Source organism: Cercospora beticola, chromosome 5 (assembly GCF_033473495.1).
Source record: "Cercospora beticola chromosome 5, complete sequence".
Lineage (NCBI taxonomy): Eukaryota > Fungi > Ascomycota > Dothideomycetes > Mycosphaerellales > Mycosphaerellaceae > Cercospora > Cercospora beticola.
The window spans coordinates 546,103-566,725 of NC_088939.1; the positions used below are offsets into that span (position 1 = coordinate 546,103).

Sequence of the window (20,623 nt, forward strand, 5' to 3'; positions counted from 1 at the left end):
GACCTTTCACTTGTTGCTTGTAAGTCATACCAGTATGTACAGATCGATGAACTACTTAGCCCTCACAGCAACACCGGTCTTCCTCTCCTGTCCAAGATTCTTCGCAATCGCCTCGCCCTCCAAGCGACCCCAGGTCATGCTCCGCAGGCAAGATGTTGCCGGCGGATATTCGTTGTAGAACAATCCAGTCATCTCACCAGCTCCCCACAGTCCAGGAATAGGCACATCAGCAGTTGACAGAACGCGACCATCAAGATCAGTCTTGACACCTCCATAGGTGAAAGTCAGGTTGGCCGTCATTGGATATCCGTAGAAAGGACCCTTCTCGATCTTAGCAGCCCAATTAGTCTTGTCGACTTTCAAGCCATTCGTGCGCTTGCCATCGAGCTTCATGAGGTCGAATGGCTTGTCGTTCACGGCAGCGTTGTATTCATCGACAGTCTTCTTGAGAGCGGCAGGGTCAATACCAAGCTTTTCTGCTAGCTCTTCAATCGTATCGGCCTTCTCTGGTGGGATATCGGTGGTCTCATAGACCCAGCTGCCCTTGAAACGTTGCATGATTGGGTCATCTGTAACGAAGAAGCAAGATTGATTGTGGTCTTTCCAGCAGTACAAGGCAATCATCTCGAAGGTTGCGAAGAGGTGACGCTGGCCCTCGTCGTAGAAGCGCTCGCATTCTTTGTTGACGACAATGCCGTAGTTGTGACCTACAGCTTGTTAGTTGTGCTTACGCTTCAGAAGTGAGTCACGTACCCCAGATAACTGCATCTGGCTTTTTAGCACGCGTATCAACGAGCTCGCAATGCATTCCATCGAAAGAGCCTGCAGTTCCTGCCCCTACCTCGAGAGCCATTCTTAAGCCTGCTCCTTTGTTGTGCTTGATGCCAGGGGCAATGAGTGGTAGCTTGTGGGTGTCTCGGCCGATGTAGCGTGCTAGCATTTCTTGGTTGCCCTCGAACCCACCGCATGCCAAGACAACATCTGGTGCAAGGAGATCGTGAAGCAGGCCGTCGTTCTTTCTGACCTTCAGGCCGCGAATTTTGCCCTGTTCATCCTGCAACAGCTTAATGGCTTCAGTCTCCCAGTGGATTTCTGCATTGGGGTAACCCTTAATGTGTTCCATCATCTTTGTGATGATGGCAACGCCACCTCCATCAGGAAAGACAAAGTGCTGGTCGGTATCGAATTCGAGTAGGACGTTGGGCTCATCATGATGGACAAACTTGACGCCGCGCTCTTCGCAGAACTTTGCGGTGATTGGAGCCTCGTTGCGGAGCTTCTCACAGTAATCTTCGTCAGCGACGCCATTACTGACTCGGCGCATTTCCTTGACCCAGTCCTTGTCTGCGCGATCGTTAGCAGGACCACGTCATGTCGAGTAGAAAAACTTCATACCAAAGTCAAGGTTCTTGTCCAGTCTCAAATATGCCATAGTCTAAAGATATGGTCAACCACTTGTGCAGATTGTCACCCCTTACTGTTCCGATACTAACCCATCGCGATGCACCACAACGTTCGCCATCTTTGCCAACTTCTACGAGGGCGACTCGCCCTTGTTTGCCTTCTCTCTTGCAAGTTTCAAGAAAGCTCAAAGTTGCAAACGAACCAGCGAAGCCTGAGCCTACAACGATCAGGTCGTATCCCTTGAAGCTGGCCATTTTATCAATATATAATTGCGATGAAGTGATATCACCAACTGAATCGCAAGTTTCCTACCGGTCTCGTATCTTCCAAGCGCTCAGAGCATGTGCATACTTATACTCCACGCTGAGGAGTCAGCACAGCTCATGAAGCTCTACAAGCTGCCCGCAATACAGTACCTCACTCAAGCGGGGTTCGCAGCATGAGGAGGTGTTGTTTGAGAGGTCGGACTGCTGTTCCTGCAGGCTCGCACCGAATCTGGACCTTGCTTGTACCCTCAACCTGGTACATCGTCTCGGGGATATGCATACGCATCGCTCTGGGCGCTTCACGTTGCTCGATCGCAACGAATCAATTGCTGCGGGGTCACTGCCAGGGCTTCCACTTTTCCGACAACATGGTAAGAAAAGCGATCTTAATTGCGGAAATAAGAAATGATCGTGGTCAGATTGATTTTGAGCGCCTCGTGTCATCCATACCCGCCAACAATGGCTCCATTGTCGTTGTCGTGCTGTAGGCTCCGGGACATAGTTGGACCGCCAGTCATCCTGGGTCTTCTCTGGGCTCGTTCTTGCTGTCAGGCGTATGGCAGACGCTTTGCACCGATGTGTATTGCTTGACTAGCCCATGGACTCAATTCACTGGTGGCCAGCATCGACGTGGTGAGAGAGCATGCGCAGCAGGAGAGCAGAGGTGGTGAGGCTCACGGAGGTGGCGGCGAAAAGAGCAGCCGATCCCGAGCGCGACTGGCAGTCTGGTCGAACTCTGAAACAACTGCAACACGACTTCAACGCGCGAGCAGGACAAACGACTATTCCTCGCAGCTGCACATATCGCACCGCAAGCAATCCTCACTTCGCGATCTACCACCTCGTCGCTAACGGTCCATTTCGCCTCGCTATCTCGCCCTGAACCGTGTCACCATCACCCTCCAGCAATCGCCACAACAGCTCGCCGTGCGCATCACGAACACCGCCATTCACCGATCCACGGACTCGGCGCAACGCTAGAAGGAGCATCAGGGGCTATTTGACTACTTGAGTGTACACCGGAACTCCAGTTCGTTGGCCACGCGCCGGTTGGCGCATCGCTCGAAATGAGTGATCTCGACAAAGCCATAGCGCAGTTGCGCGCCTGTCGACCCATACCAGAAACACAAGTGCGAGAACTCTGCTACAAAGCGCGTGAGCTGCTTATAGAAGAAGGCAATGTGGTCAGCGTGGATGCGCCGGTAACGGTAGGTCGTTCCAACAGCGTGTAGTGGCGGGTGAAGCGCTGACCGGACGTGCTAGATATGCGGTGACATTCATGGACAATTCCACGACTTGATGGAACTCTTTCGCGTGGGTGGCGATGTGCCAGACACGAACTACCTCTTCATGGGCGACTTCGTCGACAGAGGCTTCTATTCGCTTGAATCATTTCTTCTTTTGCTTTGCTTGAAAGTGCGCTATCCGGATCGCATCACGCTTATTCGCGGCAATCATGAATCGCGACAAATCACGACCGTCTACGGCTTCTACGACGAATGCTTACGCAAATACGGCAGCGCCAATGTCTGGCGATACTGCTGCGAGGTCTTTGACTATCTAGCACTGGGCGCCTTGGTGATGGGTGCGGCAGGAGACATCGATCCCACAGACGCGCCGTTCGCAGATCCTTCTGGCTCCCATCCCCCTCACGAGGATGTTGAAATAGAGATTCTGAACTCGCAAGGCCAGATCATGAACCGATACGCGCGCTCTCGGTCGGCTTTCCTGAGCCACGACAACTCGACACTATCCAATGAACCTGCTTCACCTTCGCAGACACAGGAACAGACACCATCATCTCGGACTGGTCCACCAGGGACAGGTGCATCAGGGGCAAGTCGAGGCAGCGCGAGCAACACTGGTGGTGCAGTTCTGTGCGTGCATGGTGGTCTAAGTCCACTCATAGACAGTATCGACAAAATCCGTCTCCTGGATCGGAAGCAAGAAGTACCTCACGAAGGTGCTATGTGCGATCTCCTCTGGTCGGATCCGGACGAGATTGACGGATGGGGTCTGTCGCCACGCGGCGCTGGCTTCCTCTTCGGCTCTGACATTGTGAAATGCTTCAATCACAAGAATGATCTCAGTCTCATCTGTCGCGCCCATCAACTGGTCATGGAAGGTTTCAAGGAGATGTTCGACAGTACGATAGTAACGGTGTGGTCAGCTCCCAACTACTGCTACAGATGCGGCAATGTGGCTGCAATTCTAGAGCTCAGCGAAGACGGCGCGAACGCAGGCTATGCGCAAAGAAGCAATGGTGATGCAGGGAGATCAAACAGCATCCTGTCAGAACGGGAACAACCACCCAACAAGCCTGCACCTGGCAGAAGATATCGTGTGTTCGATGCCGCTCCGCAGGACAGCAGAGGGATGCCAGCGAAGAAGCCAGTCGCGGACTACTTCCTTTGATGACCAGCTGTGCAGGAGATGGCGTTTTTATGGTACTGCAGCGTTCCAGATACCCGTATGCATTGTATAAAGCATGGCTGCGCTGACTTCTCGTGGCTTGAACCATTGGCTCAGTCTCTTGACTATTCTCAAGATGTAGTTCGTCTCTAAGTGGACATAAGAGGCCCACGTTGAAGTGGGTAAATAACGAGATGACCCAAGTGAGGTTTCCAGGGCTTCTCGTGGAGAGACTATAGGAATCTAAATATATATACAAGGAGAACGAAGTGATTTCGTCTCATGCCTCCTCTCTTACCTTCCCTTCTTTCCAACCATCATTATACGTACCAAAAGAAGCAAGTCATGGATCTCATATATGAAATGCTCTCCCTTCTCATCGTGAGAAGATCAGAAGCAGCCCAAGATTAACGCCGTCAAGTTCCATCCAACACCTTCGCTATGAAATGCCCAAAAAGAAACACGAAACTCCATGCTCGTTGACCATGCAGAGCGGACATATCAATCCAAACTCTCCTTCAACGGCATCATCAACGGACTCCGTCTCGTCGGACTATTCCTCCGACTCCGACTAGGAGCTCTCAAACTCTCTTTGCTCTCCGATCGAATAATCAACCCGCCACGGTCGAATGGCGTAACAGCAGGAGCAGAAGCCGCAGTCGCGATTCCCAATCCATGCGAGCTCCCAGGTCGTTCTACGACAACACTGCTACCATGCGGTGCGTCAAAGTAGCTCTTCGTCATCTTTGGTGATCCGCGTGAAATATCTGGTGAAAGGCCACGAAGACCAGGAGTCGCCAGTCCAGAAGTTCGTCCAACACGACCGGCGGAATCGAGGTCGACGCTGGAATCGGAGAGGCGTTCATTATCGGAGAAATCGCCGAGTTCGAAGTCTGAGGGGTCGGCGCCTTCTTCGAGGACACGTTCGTAGGTGGGCGAAGAGCCGAAGAGTTTGCCCCCGAGGAAGCGAGAAGACGCAGCTCCTTTGCGTGGTTTGCTGTGGTGGCTCTTGCCGCCAGTCATCTTGTGATACCACGATTGTCGTCGTTCACGACCGCAGAGCAGGTAGACTGCAAGGGCGAAAATGAGGAGGAAGATGAGAATACCAGGGGCTCGGCGGCTGTAGTCGCTGGACAGAATGCGATCGTGCCAGTCGTCGCTCTCGGCTGTTGCTGTTTCGTTTGCGGAAATCGTCGGTAGGTGTCCGGCGGGGTATTGCCAATCGTACGGCAGAGTCGTAGTTTCGACGTTGCTCCCGAATCCCACAGCTTTGGCCTCCTCCGCGGCCGGCATCTGGGAAGATGCATAGAGTACAATTTTGCCAAGTGTCCAGCTCACCTCCTTGCCGTCGATCTTATCGACAGCCTGGAACGGATCCAAGAAACCTCGATCTTTCGCGCTCTCAACAATAGCATCGGTCTTATTGTGCACGCTGCTCTTGCCTGCCTCGATGCCCACTCGCGGAACGCCAATGCCATCGTGCAGCATGTTAATCAGCCAGCTGGCCTTGAAACACACCTCTTCGACTGTCTTCTCGTCCACCTTGTGTCCCCACTTCTCCTTCTCGACATCCTCCTCAATTTCCGCCCAATCTCGCGAACAGAATTCTGTAACCTGTTTTTGGTAGCTCGCGAAGTCGTAAGCCTTGTCCTTGTGCGCCATTGCGAAGATCTCATGTGTGGTATGCCAGTATTCTGAAACGCCAACAAAGTGGTTGACATCGAAATCAATCGCAGGAGTATGTTGTCCATTCAGTAGACAAGGCGCGTCTTTGCATTCTTTCTCCTTCTCCAACAGTGGATACGTGCTCTTCAAACATTGTGTGAAATCGCCAGTTCCGAGCAGATGCGGTTCGTGTGCAGCAAGATCCTTTGAGCCAGGTTCAATCTCCTCCCCCGTCTTCTTGACCTTGATGCCCACGGGGAGACAAGGATCTGGTATCTCATCAGCATCCGGTGATGCTTCGAGCAATCTTGTCACGTATCGTCTCCGTGCCTCGTTCGCTCCGAATCCTAGCCACGTTGTTACGAAGACCTTGTACTCCAACGACTCTCCATCCACCCTCCTCAATCGTAGTAATTTCAGATCGTCCGCATGTTTCTCCGCCTCAGTGGCATTCGGCGCGAACGCAATCTGCGCCGAAGCTCCTCCCATATCCAAGAACCCATACGTATTGTGTTGTTTCCCATGATCATGATCCGTGGGCGCATCGAAGCCTCCCAGCAGGTAATTTGCCGCGATCCAGCCATACAACCCTTCCGTCTCTCCCGGTATGACCTGCACATGCACACCACAATCTGGCAGCTGAAATTTCGTGTTACGCTGGAAGTAGGAACACGTGTGTTCAAGCAGCGCGGCGCGTTGATCGTCTGGCAACAATCGCATACCCGCAGTTGCGAGCAAAAACACCGGAGTATCCTCTACAGCATGCTTCGGCACAATATCCAACGCGAAATGAACCAGTTCCTTCAGGTGATCAGGACCCACGAGTTCAGGTTTATCTCCGAAAGTCGAGATTCCAGGATGGACTTTCTTGATCCATTTCTTCTTGGTCTCAATCTCCGGTAATTTGTGCAAGTCCTCTCCCTTTTTGCGTGCATGCGCGGCTGAGTCCCATTTGTAGACGTAGACTCTCGTGCCCGACGAGCCGGCGTCGAAGACTAGACCGTATTTGTGTTTGCCCATGGTGGGAGGTCGCTATGTCGCGCAAACCGACGTCGTCCTTATCTCGTTGTTATCGGTTCCTTTGTGGATTCGTGTGTTCGCAGTCGCAGGGTCTAATATTAGCAAAGGTGATAAATATAATACATTCTGCGCGTTCCAGTCGCGCAGAAGGGTTTGGTGAGGTTGTGGATGGGAGTAGCGACTGTGTAGGATGGAAGAATGGCGTAGTAGGGTGAATGTTGAGGGAAGGAGGGCTCTCGTGCTATGGAGTATTCGGCTAGCTGCTCCTCGGAGATTGGGGGCGATCGAGCAGGCGCGGCAGGGATGCGCGAAACTTTCTGCGGCGCAATCTGGCCAAGTGTAGCGATGAGCTTCTATGGAACGCGCGGCCGTCGTCAGGTACACAAGCAATTCAGCCGACGCACCCAATCACCGCGTGCAGCTTCCCCTGCGAACTGCCACCCTCCAACACGACCACCGAGGTTTGCGGCGGTATGCCCCGTCGTGCTCTGATCTGCTAACTTACGCTTGGTGGAGGTACGCCATGGCCAGTCGCATCCAGCTGCCAACCTCACATGCACATCGTATCGCCAACGAGCCACTCCGTCACGCCATAGCTCGAGCCAGAGGTGCGTGGGGAAACTGCGCTGCATGCTCTACCACTGACCACGGTCTATGTTTATCTGGAAGCTGTCTCTCCAATGCAGAATTAGCTGCGGCTGCAGCCATTGCATTGTTTCAATGCGCGAGCCACCAGCCGAGTTTCCCCCCCTTCTGATAAGAGTGCCAGCGAGTGCCAGCAATGTCACATAGCAACCGACCACGCTTCCACCAAAAACACGCCACCACCTCGCCACGACCAATGCGCTGAATGCGTGCATAGATGCAATGAGCTACATCCCATCAATCTTCCAGCAAGAACCTCAAGAACGCGGCTCCAATGGTAACTCCATCATGATGCAGCCGCACCCTATCCATACCGTCCTTATACATGGCATCATCAAATATTCCCTTCTCATGTCGGCTATCCAGCAGCTCGGACACAATATCGCCGTTGAACTCTGGATGTCCTTGGACCGTGATGACTCGGTTCTTGGTATACATTCCCTGCACATCACATCTCGGAGAGTGTCCCAATGGCTGAGTTCCTTCCGGGTATTCATATACGATATCGCGATGCATCTGGTGAATCGCCTGTTCGTATCCGTTAGCACAAGTCCACTCTCGAATCCTCTCCCTTGTTTCCAACATCGCTTTCTTCTGCTCGTCTTCTCCCTCCTCTCTCATGAACCAGCAAAAAGGAAAAGTAATCACTCACCATCTCCTCCAATCCAAACAACCTCTTCCCGATCTCCGTCAACTGCACCTTACTCACACTAATCTCCCACCCCCGATCACTTCGATCGACCTTAACATCCATTGCTCTTCCAATAATTTGATGTCCAAAGCACACTCCGATCAACCTCACCCGCTCTTGCGCCAAAACCTTTCGTGTAAATTCTACCAACTTCAATATCCAAGGATCATTGTCAAAAGAGTTGAACTCTGCGGAGACGAAGAGTCAGCATTCTCTTTTCGTTCATCAGCCACAACCTCAATGTCTCTTCACTCTTCCTCCTCCTGACCATCCTCTCATCCCTCTCCAAACCTCCCCTAGTATTTCATCCCAACCCGCCCACCAAAACAGCAAAGAAGAAAAATTATACTCACTACTCCCCGTCAAAAGCACAGCATCCACACCCTCCAACTCCGGATAAACCTCATGCCTCACAACATCATACTTCGTAACATCCAATTCCACTTCTTTCCCCTCTTTCGCTTTCAAATGTTTCGCACTGTGATCTAACAGTTCATGGAACAAGTTTCCATACCCTCCATATTTCTCTTTCGTTCGCCCAATAGGTTCGTCACATTCGAGGACGGCGATGCGGAGAGGAGGACGCATTGTGATCGTCGAATAGCAGCGTCTCGCGGAGGAGGAGAGATCGTAGGTATATCGCGGAAGAGTCGAATAATAGACACCTCTTCCTCGCAACCCTTCCACTCGCTGCAGTAAAAGAAGTCCGCCCAATCCGTGTTGTGGCGAAGATCTCTCAAACCCAGTCCTGGAACTCGAAAACGAATACAAAGACCCTCCACCTCGTAAACCTCTAATACTCTGAGTGATAAGAATATTCTCTTCAATGGCACGCCTTAAACAAAATAGCGTAACCCCTCCATGCATTGGAAGCAGTCACACACACAGAGTCAAAGAATCCCTGTCCGAATGGTCCGTCATCGGCAAGGGGCGACAGAAACGAGAGCTTATCAAAAGCCGATAAGAGAAACACAAAATGGGCAATTGGATCCGCGTTCGGCTCCACAGGCTTTGTCAATGCCGATCAGTGCCGGATAAAAGATTTGGAGACTCGTAAAGCAAAACGAGTGGAAATGGTATAGAAAACGCGATGAGACGAAAAGTAAATGCCGTATTCGTCTTCTTGTCCAGAGACGTTCGATAATAGATAGCAACCATCTAACCGCCCCTCTCTTGAAAGATAGTACATACGAAAGAATTGAAAGAACTCCCAAATCCTGAACCTCGATCCCATTCCCATTCCAACAGCAGGCCAGCGCTGCTTGGGAAGTTCATGCCAGATACCAGGCAAGAGAAATACATATGCCACTCCCTGGGCATTTGTGTCATAAACCACATCCCAAGTCATCTTCTTCAGAGACAGAAAGTAAATGTATCGCCTGTCCCACAAGGCGGGCGATCCGGGCTCTTCCCAATGAGCCTGGCCCATCGCTCGTCCTCTGCTCAACAAATGCAAAACGCAATCCCCAGTACAAAAAGGTCATACATTCAAAGCCGTGAAGTTCGTCAAAGTCATACCACGGAGAAGCTCGATGTCCGAAGCCATCTTCCACATCTCTTCTCCAAACCATGGATCCAGGAAGTCGGATCCCGAGGCGTATCGGCCCATGAAGTAAAAGTCATCTAACAATGGCAGGTCGTTCAATTATCCCTGTCGTGAGTAGGGCTTGTTCATGGCCGCAATCTCTCGGGCAATCGTGGCCCATTCGAGTTCGCGTCGAAGTGGCTTGCCACGTTTGACGCATTGCGATTCTTCCCACTTGAGAAGCTCATATCTGTAGACTTGATCAGAACACAAGACACTTGAAATTCGACGGATGGCAATACTCACGCAAATCGCAAATGCGGTTGGATAATCACATTGAGCCTCCTCGCTCGCACGAAACAGTACGCTCGAGGAAACGACAAGCCCAGCTCGTTCATCACCTCGGCGATACAAATCGTGGCGGATCGAGAAACGCCGACGCGGCAGTGCACAAGTGTCGCAGTGCCTTTCTTGCGACCCTCCTCTGTCGCAACACATTAGCATCAAGTCCACAGAACGAATATCCGACCAGGGCTTACCAATAAACTTGAGACAGTTCTCAAACTCTTCCGTCAACGGATCCACTCCGTTATCCTGGACTTTGTCGATGAACTTCAGATTCTCCTGCGGCCACGATTCCATGGCTTCTCGAGGCCAGCTGACCGGCTCTCCCACGCTGAGGATCTGGCCGATGCCGAGCTCCTCCAGCAATTGCGGGTTGTTCGCATGACCAAGATTTCCCAGGTACATGTACGGCAAGATCCGGCTAGGCAACGACCCGTCCATTTTGTCAAGCCATGCTGGGTGAGGTACCGTCAGCTCACGAAGGTCGCCAGAATATGCCGGAGAAGCAGCGAGAATCCGGGCCTGGATGCTGCGGAGTAAGTGGACGTCAGAGTTGTACGCAAAGAAGTTTCTGCCCTTCTCGCGGTGCAACTGCAGCCAGGCGTCGTGTACTGGCACGCAATTCGCGTACATGTAGTATGCGAGTGCCAATAGCGACGTCTCTGTGTAGCCATCGGCGCAGTGAATGAGCACTTTCCTACCACCCTGCTTCCGTCGCTTTGGCGATGCTGCAAATCCATCACCGTCCGAGTCCGGCTCTGGGGTCAGCGAAAGCTTGCTATCTCTCCGCTTCTTAGCTTCGGTAACAGAGTTTGCTTGCTTGTGAATCCATTGGCACATTGCCAATAAGCCGTCTACTTCGACTTGAGACCAGGTGGGTGGCATGATTGCCCCAGATCCGGGGAACTCGAGCTGGTTCGGTAGACTATCGGCAGATGAGGGCTTTCGGTCACGGCGATCCAGAATTTCCTCGAGGTAGCGAAACGCTCGCTGGTCCGGAATCTGGGCCACATCGCTGCATTCCACAAGCAGGTCAAAGTTCTGTTGTTCTTCGCTCAGGCGAAGGCCGTCTTTACCAAGACACAAGTTGGGGTCCGGTGTAGGCCCGAGCCAGACGTTCGGCGCTATTTCGCTAGGGGCCGACATGGAGGACATCTCCAATCTTTCTCCATGAAAGAAGTCCAAGACCTTCCCAGTCATGCAGCCTTCGCTGTCGAGCTGGACGAGGTCGGGGTAGTCGCATTCGACAATCTCCCAATCATCTGGGTCGAGTTCATCAGCAGACGCCGGAACCACACGGAACAAAACGCTACTCACCTTGCAGGACGAAGGTATTGAACAGACGGCTCGCACAGTTTGTGCCTTCTGTCTTCTTCTGCCACGCGGTCTGCGCTCTGGCTATCCGCTTCGCGAGTCGCACCACCTCTTCTCTCGGCGTCTTTGCGTCACCATATACGATGATGTCGCTGACAGTGGCCATCTTGCAAGCCTGAATCTGGAAGTTGCGCACGCTAAAACCCTCCTTGGGATCTGCCTCCTGGAACTCGGGTTCCTCTCTTCTCTGACCCACGGACAACGGCTTGAGAAGTTCTTCTGGCGCAATAGCACCGTTGATCCTGCTGTGATTGAGATCACCACCCGCCTTCACGACCGTGATGCCTCGGATACATTTTGGGGTCCGCCGTAACGACTTCTTCCTCGCAATGAAGAAGGCAAGCTGGAGCTGGTTCTCGGCGTGGAGTCCGTGGAGCCAGGGAAACACTTGTTTCGTGGGAGGCAGCGGCTGCGAGGCAAGATGATTCATCGCCTGCGACAGCTTGTTGGCGGTGATGGAGTAGATGGGCGGGTCATTGAAGACTTTGTCGAAGCCATGAGGAGGATAGGTCAAGGATGAGGTCTCGATCAATTGCGTGGGCGAGGGCGGCGAGGCAGGCGGAGTGTCGAGGGTGCGCGATGCTGGCCGCGGACCGGGCGAGCAGAATGGTAGGTGCTTGTTGGGAATGGGCGAGGGAGTGCCTCGCTGGGTGGTGTTGATGGACAGCTGCGGCGGTGGTGTTGTCGTCCTCAGGCTGTCAATCGGCCTGGCCAGTAGCGTGGCGGACATCCTTTCACATGGACGGGGGCTGATGGGCTCCGAAGTGCTCGCGTGTCTCGTGCGCGGGAGGATGAGGGTGTGCGATCAATTCGTATGGAGGGCAGGTGCGCGTATTAGTGCACGGCGCTGCTGCCGGATCGTATCGTGTCGTGGCGGAGGATGGGCCGAGATGTGTGGAATGTGGCAGGTGCGAGGGGACGCAAAACATGCGATAGGGCAGCACGTCCAATGTCGCGATGGCCCAGATATGCGGGAATATGTGCACGCGAAGAGAACCGAAAGCGACGATGCTATACAAAGCGGACGGAGGGAAATGGCGTGGTCAATGGAAGACGACGTCGTGTCTGTTCGCACAGCTGATCTGGGGAGAGCGAGTGCTGCGAGAGAGCGAGGCGTGAATAACGAAGACTGTGAGGCACGCCCAACGGCATGGAAGGACAGAACGGTGGATGGGCGCATCCATGCCATGTGCTGTACGCTGCCCTCCGGCCAACCATTCACGACGACGCAGCGCGCTATCCATGTCCCAGCAGCTGCAGTGTTTAGCGCAGCCGGCGCGTTCGAAGCGGGGCACATCCACGACTGAAACGCTTGGGTGCTGCCGATCATCCTGGAGAAAGAGAGCCTCGTCGTCACTGCCAGAGATGCGCGATTGCAATTGTTTTTGCAGACTCGTCATTCGTCGCTGCCCGCTTTGTGTCTGTCGGACATGATGCAGTCGCCGTCGTGTGTGTGTCTGCCTCTCAAACGGCAACACCGCAGCACCAGCGACAGCAGCGCCACGGTGGCACTGCGCGCCAGGAAGCTCGCGACGTACAGGGCCTAGCCCAGCGCGTGCAGCCGGGAGTCAGCCCACAGGTGAACAGCAGCGCGGCGGCAGGATGATGTCGCCGCGCTCCCAGAAAACAAAGCCTCGCACTTCCAGGGTCTGCCCCAGCCATGAACGGCCTAGATGCAGCCTGCTTCCGCCCAAGCCGTGCGAACTCTGATAGCTGTCCGTGAAGGGCGATTGTTGTTGCTGCTGTTGCTGCACTGCACTTCTCGCAATACTGGAGTGTGTGGAGGGGCAGCAGGGCCACGCAGCTTCGCACAAGCGAGCCTCGTTGGTGGCACGGGAGCTGCCCGGGAGCTGTCCAGTATCGAGAATGCGGCATCAAATCAACGGCGAATCACGCTGCATCGATGATGGACGTCCACACCTTTTCGTTGCTCTGCTACGACGGTGGGTGACTTGGGCGAGATACTTGCAAATCAATCTCAATGGCACACCAAGTACACCCAGCAACTTCGACATGGATGCTTTTCCCTGCGGTCTCGCACCGCCCGCTGGCGCGAAGCTCTATCGAATGGCTCAATGAGGAACAGAGCAATCTCGTAGTGCTGACCTGGACCTGTTCAATCTGAAGCATCGTCGAAGTCTGGCGGGCGATCCGCGAGACATGGGCAGGAAGAAGCCGACTTCACGTTCGGGGGAGGTGCATTCAGCGCACGCGCCTGCCGTTCATTCTGTGGGGCCCATCAACGATCTGCTCACATCTGGTCTCCGCTTGCGCACGCGAGAATCAATCCGCACTGCATCGAGCTCTGCTGCCCACAGAAGTCCTCCCGAATCGAGATTCACTCACGCGATGCATTGCATTCGCTCCTTCTCCATCGCAGTGCGACCAGCAATCTCCAGCAGAAGACGAAAACACCATTGTGCACGATCTGCGCGCGGTCAACCAGCTTGACGTCCGTCATCGAGATCCCTCTTCCACACGAGAGCACGTTTTCCCGGCCGCCGTGCGCATTCCACTGACTCGATGTGAAGAAGTATGTCATCTGTGAAGAACCACATCTCGGCTGTACAGGTAATGTACGTGGTACTCAGGACAGAGCCGATGTACAGGATCGTGCCATCGATTGGCTGATGATGCAGTCGGAAATCCTTTCTCGGCATTTCATGGCCCGTGGAAGCATTACACTGCGCCTGCTGAGAAGTTAGGTCATCAACAGTATTACGACGAATCCAACACTGATACAACACTCGGTGCAGCGCGTCGCATGGAAACGCGCAGAAATGGGACTCTACAGATCTGGCATGACATCGAAGGCAACGCGGCACTCGCGGTAATGCTGCTCAATCCTATGGCCCTAACAACTAACAAACATGTGTGCTCATTATGGCTCATCTCTTGTCCACGTGCGGTGCGACCTCACACGACTTCCCAAGAGAGGCCCCTCCGACCCTCATCTGCCAATTCCCCAGTGGACTTTGTGCACGCCACCACCACCTCCCTCGAGAATAAAAGCAGCATAATTCGTGCCCATTCTCTCATTCAGGAATTCCCTACTAATGACAAGCTCCTTCTTGGCTACGAAGTCATCTTTATTCCGAAACACCTCCATCAGATAACTGACGAGGACAGTCACCGCGCCGACCATGGCGGCGTACTTATTGCTCGAGAAGCCACCATTTCGGGCACCCACCGATGACTGCATAAGTTCGTATCCGATGTCCCTCATCGTATTCATCAAGTCGTTGTACCATTGATCATTCGAATTGTCGGCTTCCCAGGCTTGGCATTCAATGGCCACCCACTGGTCTGCATATCCTTGAAACATATTCTCGTTATCGAACCATCTCTCGGTACCTTGCTTGATGGAGCCGTATTCTTTGGTTGTCTTACTCTGTTTCTCGGAGAGGTCCGTGCCGACGGCTGTGGTGAAGTACAACTCATCCTTGCCTACTTCTCCCGATCGTCTCTGGCAGACGAATTTGGTCAGATGTAGTCTGATCCAGATCCGATTGGAGTTCTGGATATCTGCAGCGGGAGCAGCGGGAGCTGGATCGCTTTCTTTGATCCTGTCGTTCGGTCCCACGAATGCAATTACAGATGGTCCTGTACCTTGGTTGATGTCTCCTTCCCTCTCACCGAGTGCCTCGCAATCTGCTTCAAAGGTTGGCGAGGTTCCGTCGATGATCTGAACTCCACCGCTGGCTGCGAATTCATCGGCTATGGCGCCGATATCTTGATGGAAATCGTTATCAGTATATTCTCTCTGCAGATCGAACTGCTCCACGGCCTGTGGATGTACACCAGACGCTGAATTAGATTTCACGCTCTCGGCGAACATTCTTCCATATTCAAGAACTTCTTCATCAGGCACGAAACGCTGCATCATGCCAACGAGACGATTTTCGAGTGGGGAAAGTTCGGAACCTGCTTCTTTGCGGGCAGTAGCCGCCAGGAGCTTGCCCCAGAGGAGTTCGCCTGGAGCATTCCTTGCGCTGTCCTCGGCTGATGCTGTCGACTTGCGAGATGAGCCATTGAGACGCTCTTTGAAGAGTCTCATGCGCTCTTCCTTTGGCCGAAGTTGAGAGGAGTGCTTGATGGAGGGTTCGACAGAGGCACTAGGAGATCCTTTGTAGTCGGAACCAGCTGGAGAGTCGTCGGCCATGTTCGTATATGTGTGATGCTGCCTTGCGAGGTAAGGAACAAGTTGTTGCTATGATAAGTTCGATTCGGTACTAGTGGTGGGAGAGCAGGAGGAAAGTTGTTTGGTTCAGATGGAGATACTTATATTGTTATTTCTCCAGGTAAAGTCGACCTCAGAGACCTGATCATCGATTCGACGACAAGCAAGCTTCTTCATCAAAGCACAACAGCTATAGCTGTGAAGAAGATTGAACTGCAGAACAATGTACGTATGTGTGCCAGCGTGCTAGGAGCTACAACACCTGCATTGCACATTTCCAGCTATTTTCTGCATTTGCCCCTTCTGTATTGCCTCCTCACGTCTTTATGCCTCGCGGCTCGTCTATGCTGTCGATCAGCATGGGTTGTTCATGCTCCATACAAATTTGCTTGAATAGTTGTCAGAATATCAATTTCATTACGAGAAACAATGGAGCATCGATAACTTCACATGGTACTTCGATCCCCTAGATGCTATCATTCCTTTCCCATCCATGCTTCCCTTCCCATTCGTCATTTCACCTATGCTGCCCAGTCATGCATCCCATCATCCAGTCTTCACTGGCACCTATTGCCCCAACTCCGCATAAAAGTCATGCAATCTCGCCGATGGCCAAGCAGAAGAGTTGTTCCCTGCACTCGTACTAGCACCACTAGTGCCCACGGGAGGAGAAGCAACCGCAGTTCCAGCACTACTCGCCGTCTTCGGCCTCTCCGCATTCACCTCTCTCGCCCCCTCCAATCTCCTATTGAGATGATGCATAGAAAATGGCATCGCAACAGCTGTTTCCGTCCTCGCTGACGAGGGCGAAGTAGGAGAAACAAGAGTGCTGAGACTTTCGTGACTTTGGATCGGACTCACAAGACTTCCCGCCGTCGATGCAATCGTACTGGGACTCGTGAGGGTGGGCATGGCGTACGTCGTGGTACTCGGAGCGTCAGGAGCAACATTTTGCTTTCCCTTTTCTCGCCGTGGAGATGAATGAAAGCCATTTGTCAAGTCTTGCTGCCCAGATTGGCTGTCCAAACTCTGCAATCGCCTCCCTTCAGATTGCAGTTCTGCGCCTAGACGGTCAAGATAGAATCTCGCGACATCACCAGGTAGACTCTCGAAAGTTTTGAGGATCTTTGCAACGTCTTTGCGGCCTTTCTCGTAGGCTGCCAGGTCGCGGTTCCCGTAGACGTCGCGACCTGCAGCGTAGGAATTGGTGTTGGACAGGTTGCGGAAGAAGACGTTGACTGCTATGCTGGGTTCGTAGTGAGATGTGCCGTTTATTTGGGGCACTGAACTGTGCGTTGTAGTATTTCCTGGGGCATGATCGCTGAGGACTGGTGCAGTCGCATGTAGCCACAACGGAGGGATGAAGAGAATGTCGCCAGATTCGAGGACGGTCTCATGAGGATGTGTGTGGCCGAGTCCAGGATGTGGTGCGTCTGGAAATACATCAACACGAGAAGTTGTGCTCCCCGGCTCGAAACCAAGATTGGTCACGTCACTAGGTGGGAATAGCCTGATTCTCTTTTGCCCTCGGATTTGACAGTATACGTTGGCCATCACATCGTAATGCAGCCACATTTGCACTGGGCCCGATATCCTTAATGGAGAAGAGTGAGCGTGTTGAGAAACGTACTCCAGCTCATCCGGAAGTACAAAATCGTTCGATATCGCAGGAAAGTCGTCGGATAGTTTCGTTGGCTCGGATGAAGGATTTTCTTTCGATAGTGATCGAAGGTAGACTTTGTCGCCGCGTTCAACCGCCGAAAGAAAAGTGCCAAATCCTTGTGTTTGGTAGGAGAAGTTCTTAGACTGGAAGTCCATGGACGCTACACTGTCGTTCGAGGAAGAGTCGCAGACGTGGACAGAGACTTGGCGGTCTGAGCCGATCTGGTCTATGAGGTGGGAGTTTGTCCAGGTGGACAGACAAGGGCCGAGATGGCATTTTCGTAGGACAACAGGCCGCCCAGCAGATACATATTGGGGGAAGTTGATTCCACGGGTTATATTCACTTCGTGGATAGGTGCAGCTTCCGGGACTTTGCTCGGTGGGCCAGCTCTTGGGAACGCGCTGCCATTGGAAGTGCCGGGCGGCGATAATGTGCCGTTCGGTTGGCCTTGAGCGGTGGTAGTGACGGCAGAATCGCCATCCGCACCTTGGGCGGGCTTCAATGCTGGAACAGTAGCCTGTAACCGCCATTCCATGTCGAATTTGCCTGGCTCTGCATCGTTCAAGATGCAGCTGCGATTCCACGTTGTGCCGAATGAGAAGCAGGTCGCACCGCCGCCAAGTACAATGAGTCCTCCATCGACGTCTTGCACGCTGTGTCCGACCAAGAGCGGCCTGGGACCTTGTATCGGCTGCGGTCGAAGAGTCTTCATATTCAGTATCTCATCCTGACGAGTCAGCATTCGGGCACCAGTAATACCACCAATCATGAGTATCCCTCGATTTGATCTGACGAGTTGCGCTCCAAATCGTCCCAGGATACACCCGTCCGACTTCAAAAATGCAGTAGCTTTGGAGGTTACGTTCTTGCAGACCAACGTCATGTCGGGTTCCAGTGTCCACTGCCAGAAGTCATTGAGTACGCGCCCAGCGCTGGTCATGCCGCCAACCAGCACTCCAGATACACCACCTTTGCTGTCGGTGATCATGACCGCCCCGAAACGCGCTGGAGGTTTATCGCCTTTGACGGGTATTTGTTGCCATCCGGTCTCTCCGGTCCAGATGAGCCATTCGTCCAGGACTTGTCCATCGCTCGTCTTGCCACCAAACATCAATACTGTGTGGGCGGGACGAGGATCTGTCGGGAGCACAAGCGGTACCGCACAGTGACGATATCGTCCTCGAGGCAGATCATGCACACGCCTCCACTTTCCATCTAACCTGAGCCATGATTCAGCGCTTGCGTTGTCAGGTGATGTTCGGCCGCCGGTCAGGACGCAATTTGCCGTATTTCCTAGTCTCGTGACACTGTGGCACATCAAACCAGTACGTAGAGGTGGGCCGAATATCTCATCTGTCTTGTCAAATCGCGTGTAAGTATTGCACGTACTCACTCGTTCTTGAGTGCCAAGTCCGCCATGAAGTCCGAGCGAGTCGCCATTCGAATCAACTTGGAAGGGCGGTACTACGGCGCCAAAACGTCTGAAGTCGTGAGGTTCTTTGAGCTCATGCGTTTGAAGGATATCGCCAGGGGAGAAGTGGTACTGTGGCGTAGTAGGACTCTCGCTACCACTGACAGGGCTTGATGCGAAAGAGCCACCTCGTGTAGAGCCAGCAAAGATCGATGCCCGAGATGCCCTGTATGATCTGTTGGAGTAGTCCTTGTTGGGTTCTTTCTCCGCGAATAACAAGAAGTAATGTGAGCCGAACAGCGCAAACTCCTCCCATTCGTCGAATGGCTCTATCCGATCTAGTCGTCTTCTCTCCTCAGCGCTCAAGAAGGTGGGATCGGACCAGAGTTCCCACAGAGATCGAATTTCTGTGCCCATTTCAGGAAAGCCAGCATCCACAAATCGCTGCTTCATTTGCTCCATGGTCCCGACGGCTCGAAGTGGCGTCCGCAATTTCTCGAAGTGAGCCAACATTGTCGCTGCGAAGGGGTGATCCGGTCCATCGGGAAGATGTTGTTCCAGTAGACAAAATCGTACATCATTAAAAGTCGCGGCCCATTGAAATACAGCCTGTGAGCCTTCCAGTGGCATATAAGCCGTCGATACTTCGGAGGTGAAGAGAACCGCAACGTCCGAGTTGCCCATTTGAAGATGGTCTTGAAGGATATCCTGCAGAGGTGTTAGGTCTGCCAGGTCGCAGCCGATGGCCACATATGGATCGCTCGATGCCACTAGCCCTGTTTCTTGGCCTGTCGTGGTGAATTTAGGTAATAGAGTTTTGAGCTGGCTAGTCTTCTGGATGATGCCGATTTTGTTCTGCATCAGCAATGGGTAATCAACGTCGACAAAGGTGGTGCCCTGACAGAGCAGTGGTTGCTTGCCTAGGAACAGCCAGGGCAGTGGGTCACTGTGGCGTCTGTCAACTCTTATCCGCTACTGAAGATCATATAACACGTACTAGCCACACCCCAGATTAACGACAACTTTCCGCTTAGCTGTCCGTTCTGCGAGGAAACGCGAGACACCATGCTCAATTGCTTTCATGCGCAGCCAGTAGCCGCGATTGATGAGAGGTGATCTTCGCTTGAACTTGGTGACAAAATGCCGAAAGAACTCGGGTTCGCCGTCGTAGTAGAGCTTCTCGACAGATCGCTTGGAGACGATGGAGGACTTGTTCGTGTCCATGATAAGTCCATCTCGCTGCTGTTTCCCGGCATCCTGTCCAGGTGCAGTCGCTTGCTTCGTCTTTTCGGTCAAGGGCACGCTGACACTCCGCCGGATGTTGGGCATGCTGCCCTTCTTCGTGGCAAGCGACTTTTCCGAGGCGAGCATTTTGCTGTTGGAGCGGTTTTCATGACTGATGTTGAGCTTTTCCAGATCGTGTCGCTCTAGGTTGACGACATTCGGGGCAACGCGTGGGTCCCGCTGAGACTGTAGCGAGGCCGTTTCATTCGTGAAGCCTGGGCGCAGCAGCTCGGGTAGCGGGCTCCCGCTCTCTGCCACGGTGGTGGAGTCCATAAATCTCCTATGTGCGCGCGGCAAGTTACGAGTGGGCAGGGAATGCTCGCGTGCGTGCGAAGTGCAGACGGCACGAAAACTGACCTGACCTCGTACAGCGATCGGAGGCAGGCTATATCATGGAGCGCGACGGCGGATCGTGGCAGCGCGTGTCTGTCATCGCCCACGGCGCAGCCTGGTTCGGCTCTCCATTTCCCTTCCTTCCTAAATTCCCAAAGCCGCTTCCTGATCTGGTCGACGGTCTGCAAGGATGACCACCTCCATATTTTTAGTCTGACAGGTGGATACTCGGCCGATAACCTTTTGCATATTCAGCCGCCAACCAGGACTGACATGTTGGCGCTGGCAGACTCGGGCTCTGCTAACCTGGTAGACCTCTCCTGGTGCAGGCTTGGGCAATCGCTTGAGTCTGCACCCTCGCAGACGTCAGGTCTGATCACCAAGGCCATGTAAGATGTGACCAG

The 20,623-nt window shown here is 53.2% G+C and overlaps 7 protein-coding genes across 7 annotated transcripts; 1 reads left to right on the forward strand and 6 right to left on the reverse strand.

Annotated features, from left to right (window-relative positions):
- Positions 1–51: 51 nt before the first annotated feature.
- On the reverse strand, positions 52–1,658 carry RHO25_007453 (uncharacterized protein; the record flags this gene model as incomplete). Its single annotated transcript, XM_023599640.1, has 4 exons — positions 52–707; positions 754–1,344; positions 1,396–1,435; positions 1,494–1,658. The coding sequence occupies 4 exons, from the start codon at positions 1,656–1,658 to the stop codon at positions 52–54; spliced, it is 1,452 nt and encodes a 483-aa protein (XP_023448777.1).
- Positions 1,659–2,737: 1,079 nt separating this feature from the next.
- Positions 2,738–4,085, forward strand: RHO25_007454 (uncharacterized protein; the record flags this gene model as incomplete). Its single annotated transcript, XM_023599641.2, has 2 exons — positions 2,738–2,878; positions 2,934–4,085. 2 exons carry the CDS (start codon positions 2,738–2,740, stop codon positions 4,083–4,085), a joined length of 1,293 nt encoding a protein of 430 aa, XP_023448926.1.
- A 498-nt stretch (positions 4,086–4,583) lies between these two features.
- On the reverse strand, positions 4,584–6,767 carry RHO25_007455 (uncharacterized protein; the record flags this gene model as incomplete). Its single annotated transcript, XM_023599642.2, has 1 exon — positions 4,584–6,767. One exon carries the CDS (start codon positions 6,765–6,767, stop codon positions 4,584–4,586), a length of 2,184 nt encoding a protein of 727 aa, XP_023449048.1.
- An 882-nt stretch (positions 6,768–7,649) lies between these two features.
- RHO25_007456 (uncharacterized protein) lies at positions 7,650–8,691 on the reverse strand (the record flags this gene model as incomplete). Its single annotated transcript, XM_023599643.2, has 3 exons — positions 7,650–7,940; positions 8,065–8,291; positions 8,457–8,691. 3 exons carry the CDS (start codon positions 8,689–8,691, stop codon positions 7,650–7,652), a joined length of 753 nt encoding a protein of 250 aa, XP_023448924.1.
- Positions 8,692–9,748: 1,057 nt separating this feature from the next.
- On the reverse strand, positions 9,749–12,077 carry RHO25_007457 (uncharacterized protein; the record flags this gene model as incomplete). The annotated part of the gene is made up of 4 exons (XM_023599644.2): positions 9,749–9,878; positions 9,935–10,112; positions 10,168–11,235; positions 11,291–12,077. The coding sequence occupies 4 exons, from the start codon at positions 12,075–12,077 to the stop codon at positions 9,749–9,751; spliced, it is 2,163 nt and encodes a 720-aa protein (XP_023448925.1).
- A 2,220-nt stretch (positions 12,078–14,297) lies between these two features.
- On the reverse strand, positions 14,298–15,509 carry RHO25_007458 (uncharacterized protein; the record flags this gene model as incomplete). Its single annotated transcript, XM_023599645.2, has 1 exon — positions 14,298–15,509. The coding sequence occupies one exon, from the start codon at positions 15,507–15,509 to the stop codon at positions 14,298–14,300; it is 1,212 nt and encodes a 403-aa protein (XP_023448927.1).
- Positions 15,510–16,094: 585 nt separating this feature from the next.
- Positions 16,095–20,159, reverse strand: RHO25_007459 (uncharacterized protein; the record flags this gene model as incomplete). Its single annotated transcript, XM_023599646.2, has 2 exons — positions 16,095–19,548; positions 19,600–20,159. 2 exons carry the CDS (start codon positions 20,157–20,159, stop codon positions 16,095–16,097), a joined length of 4,014 nt encoding a protein of 1,337 aa, XP_023448928.1.
- Positions 20,160–20,623: the final 464 nt, after the last annotated feature.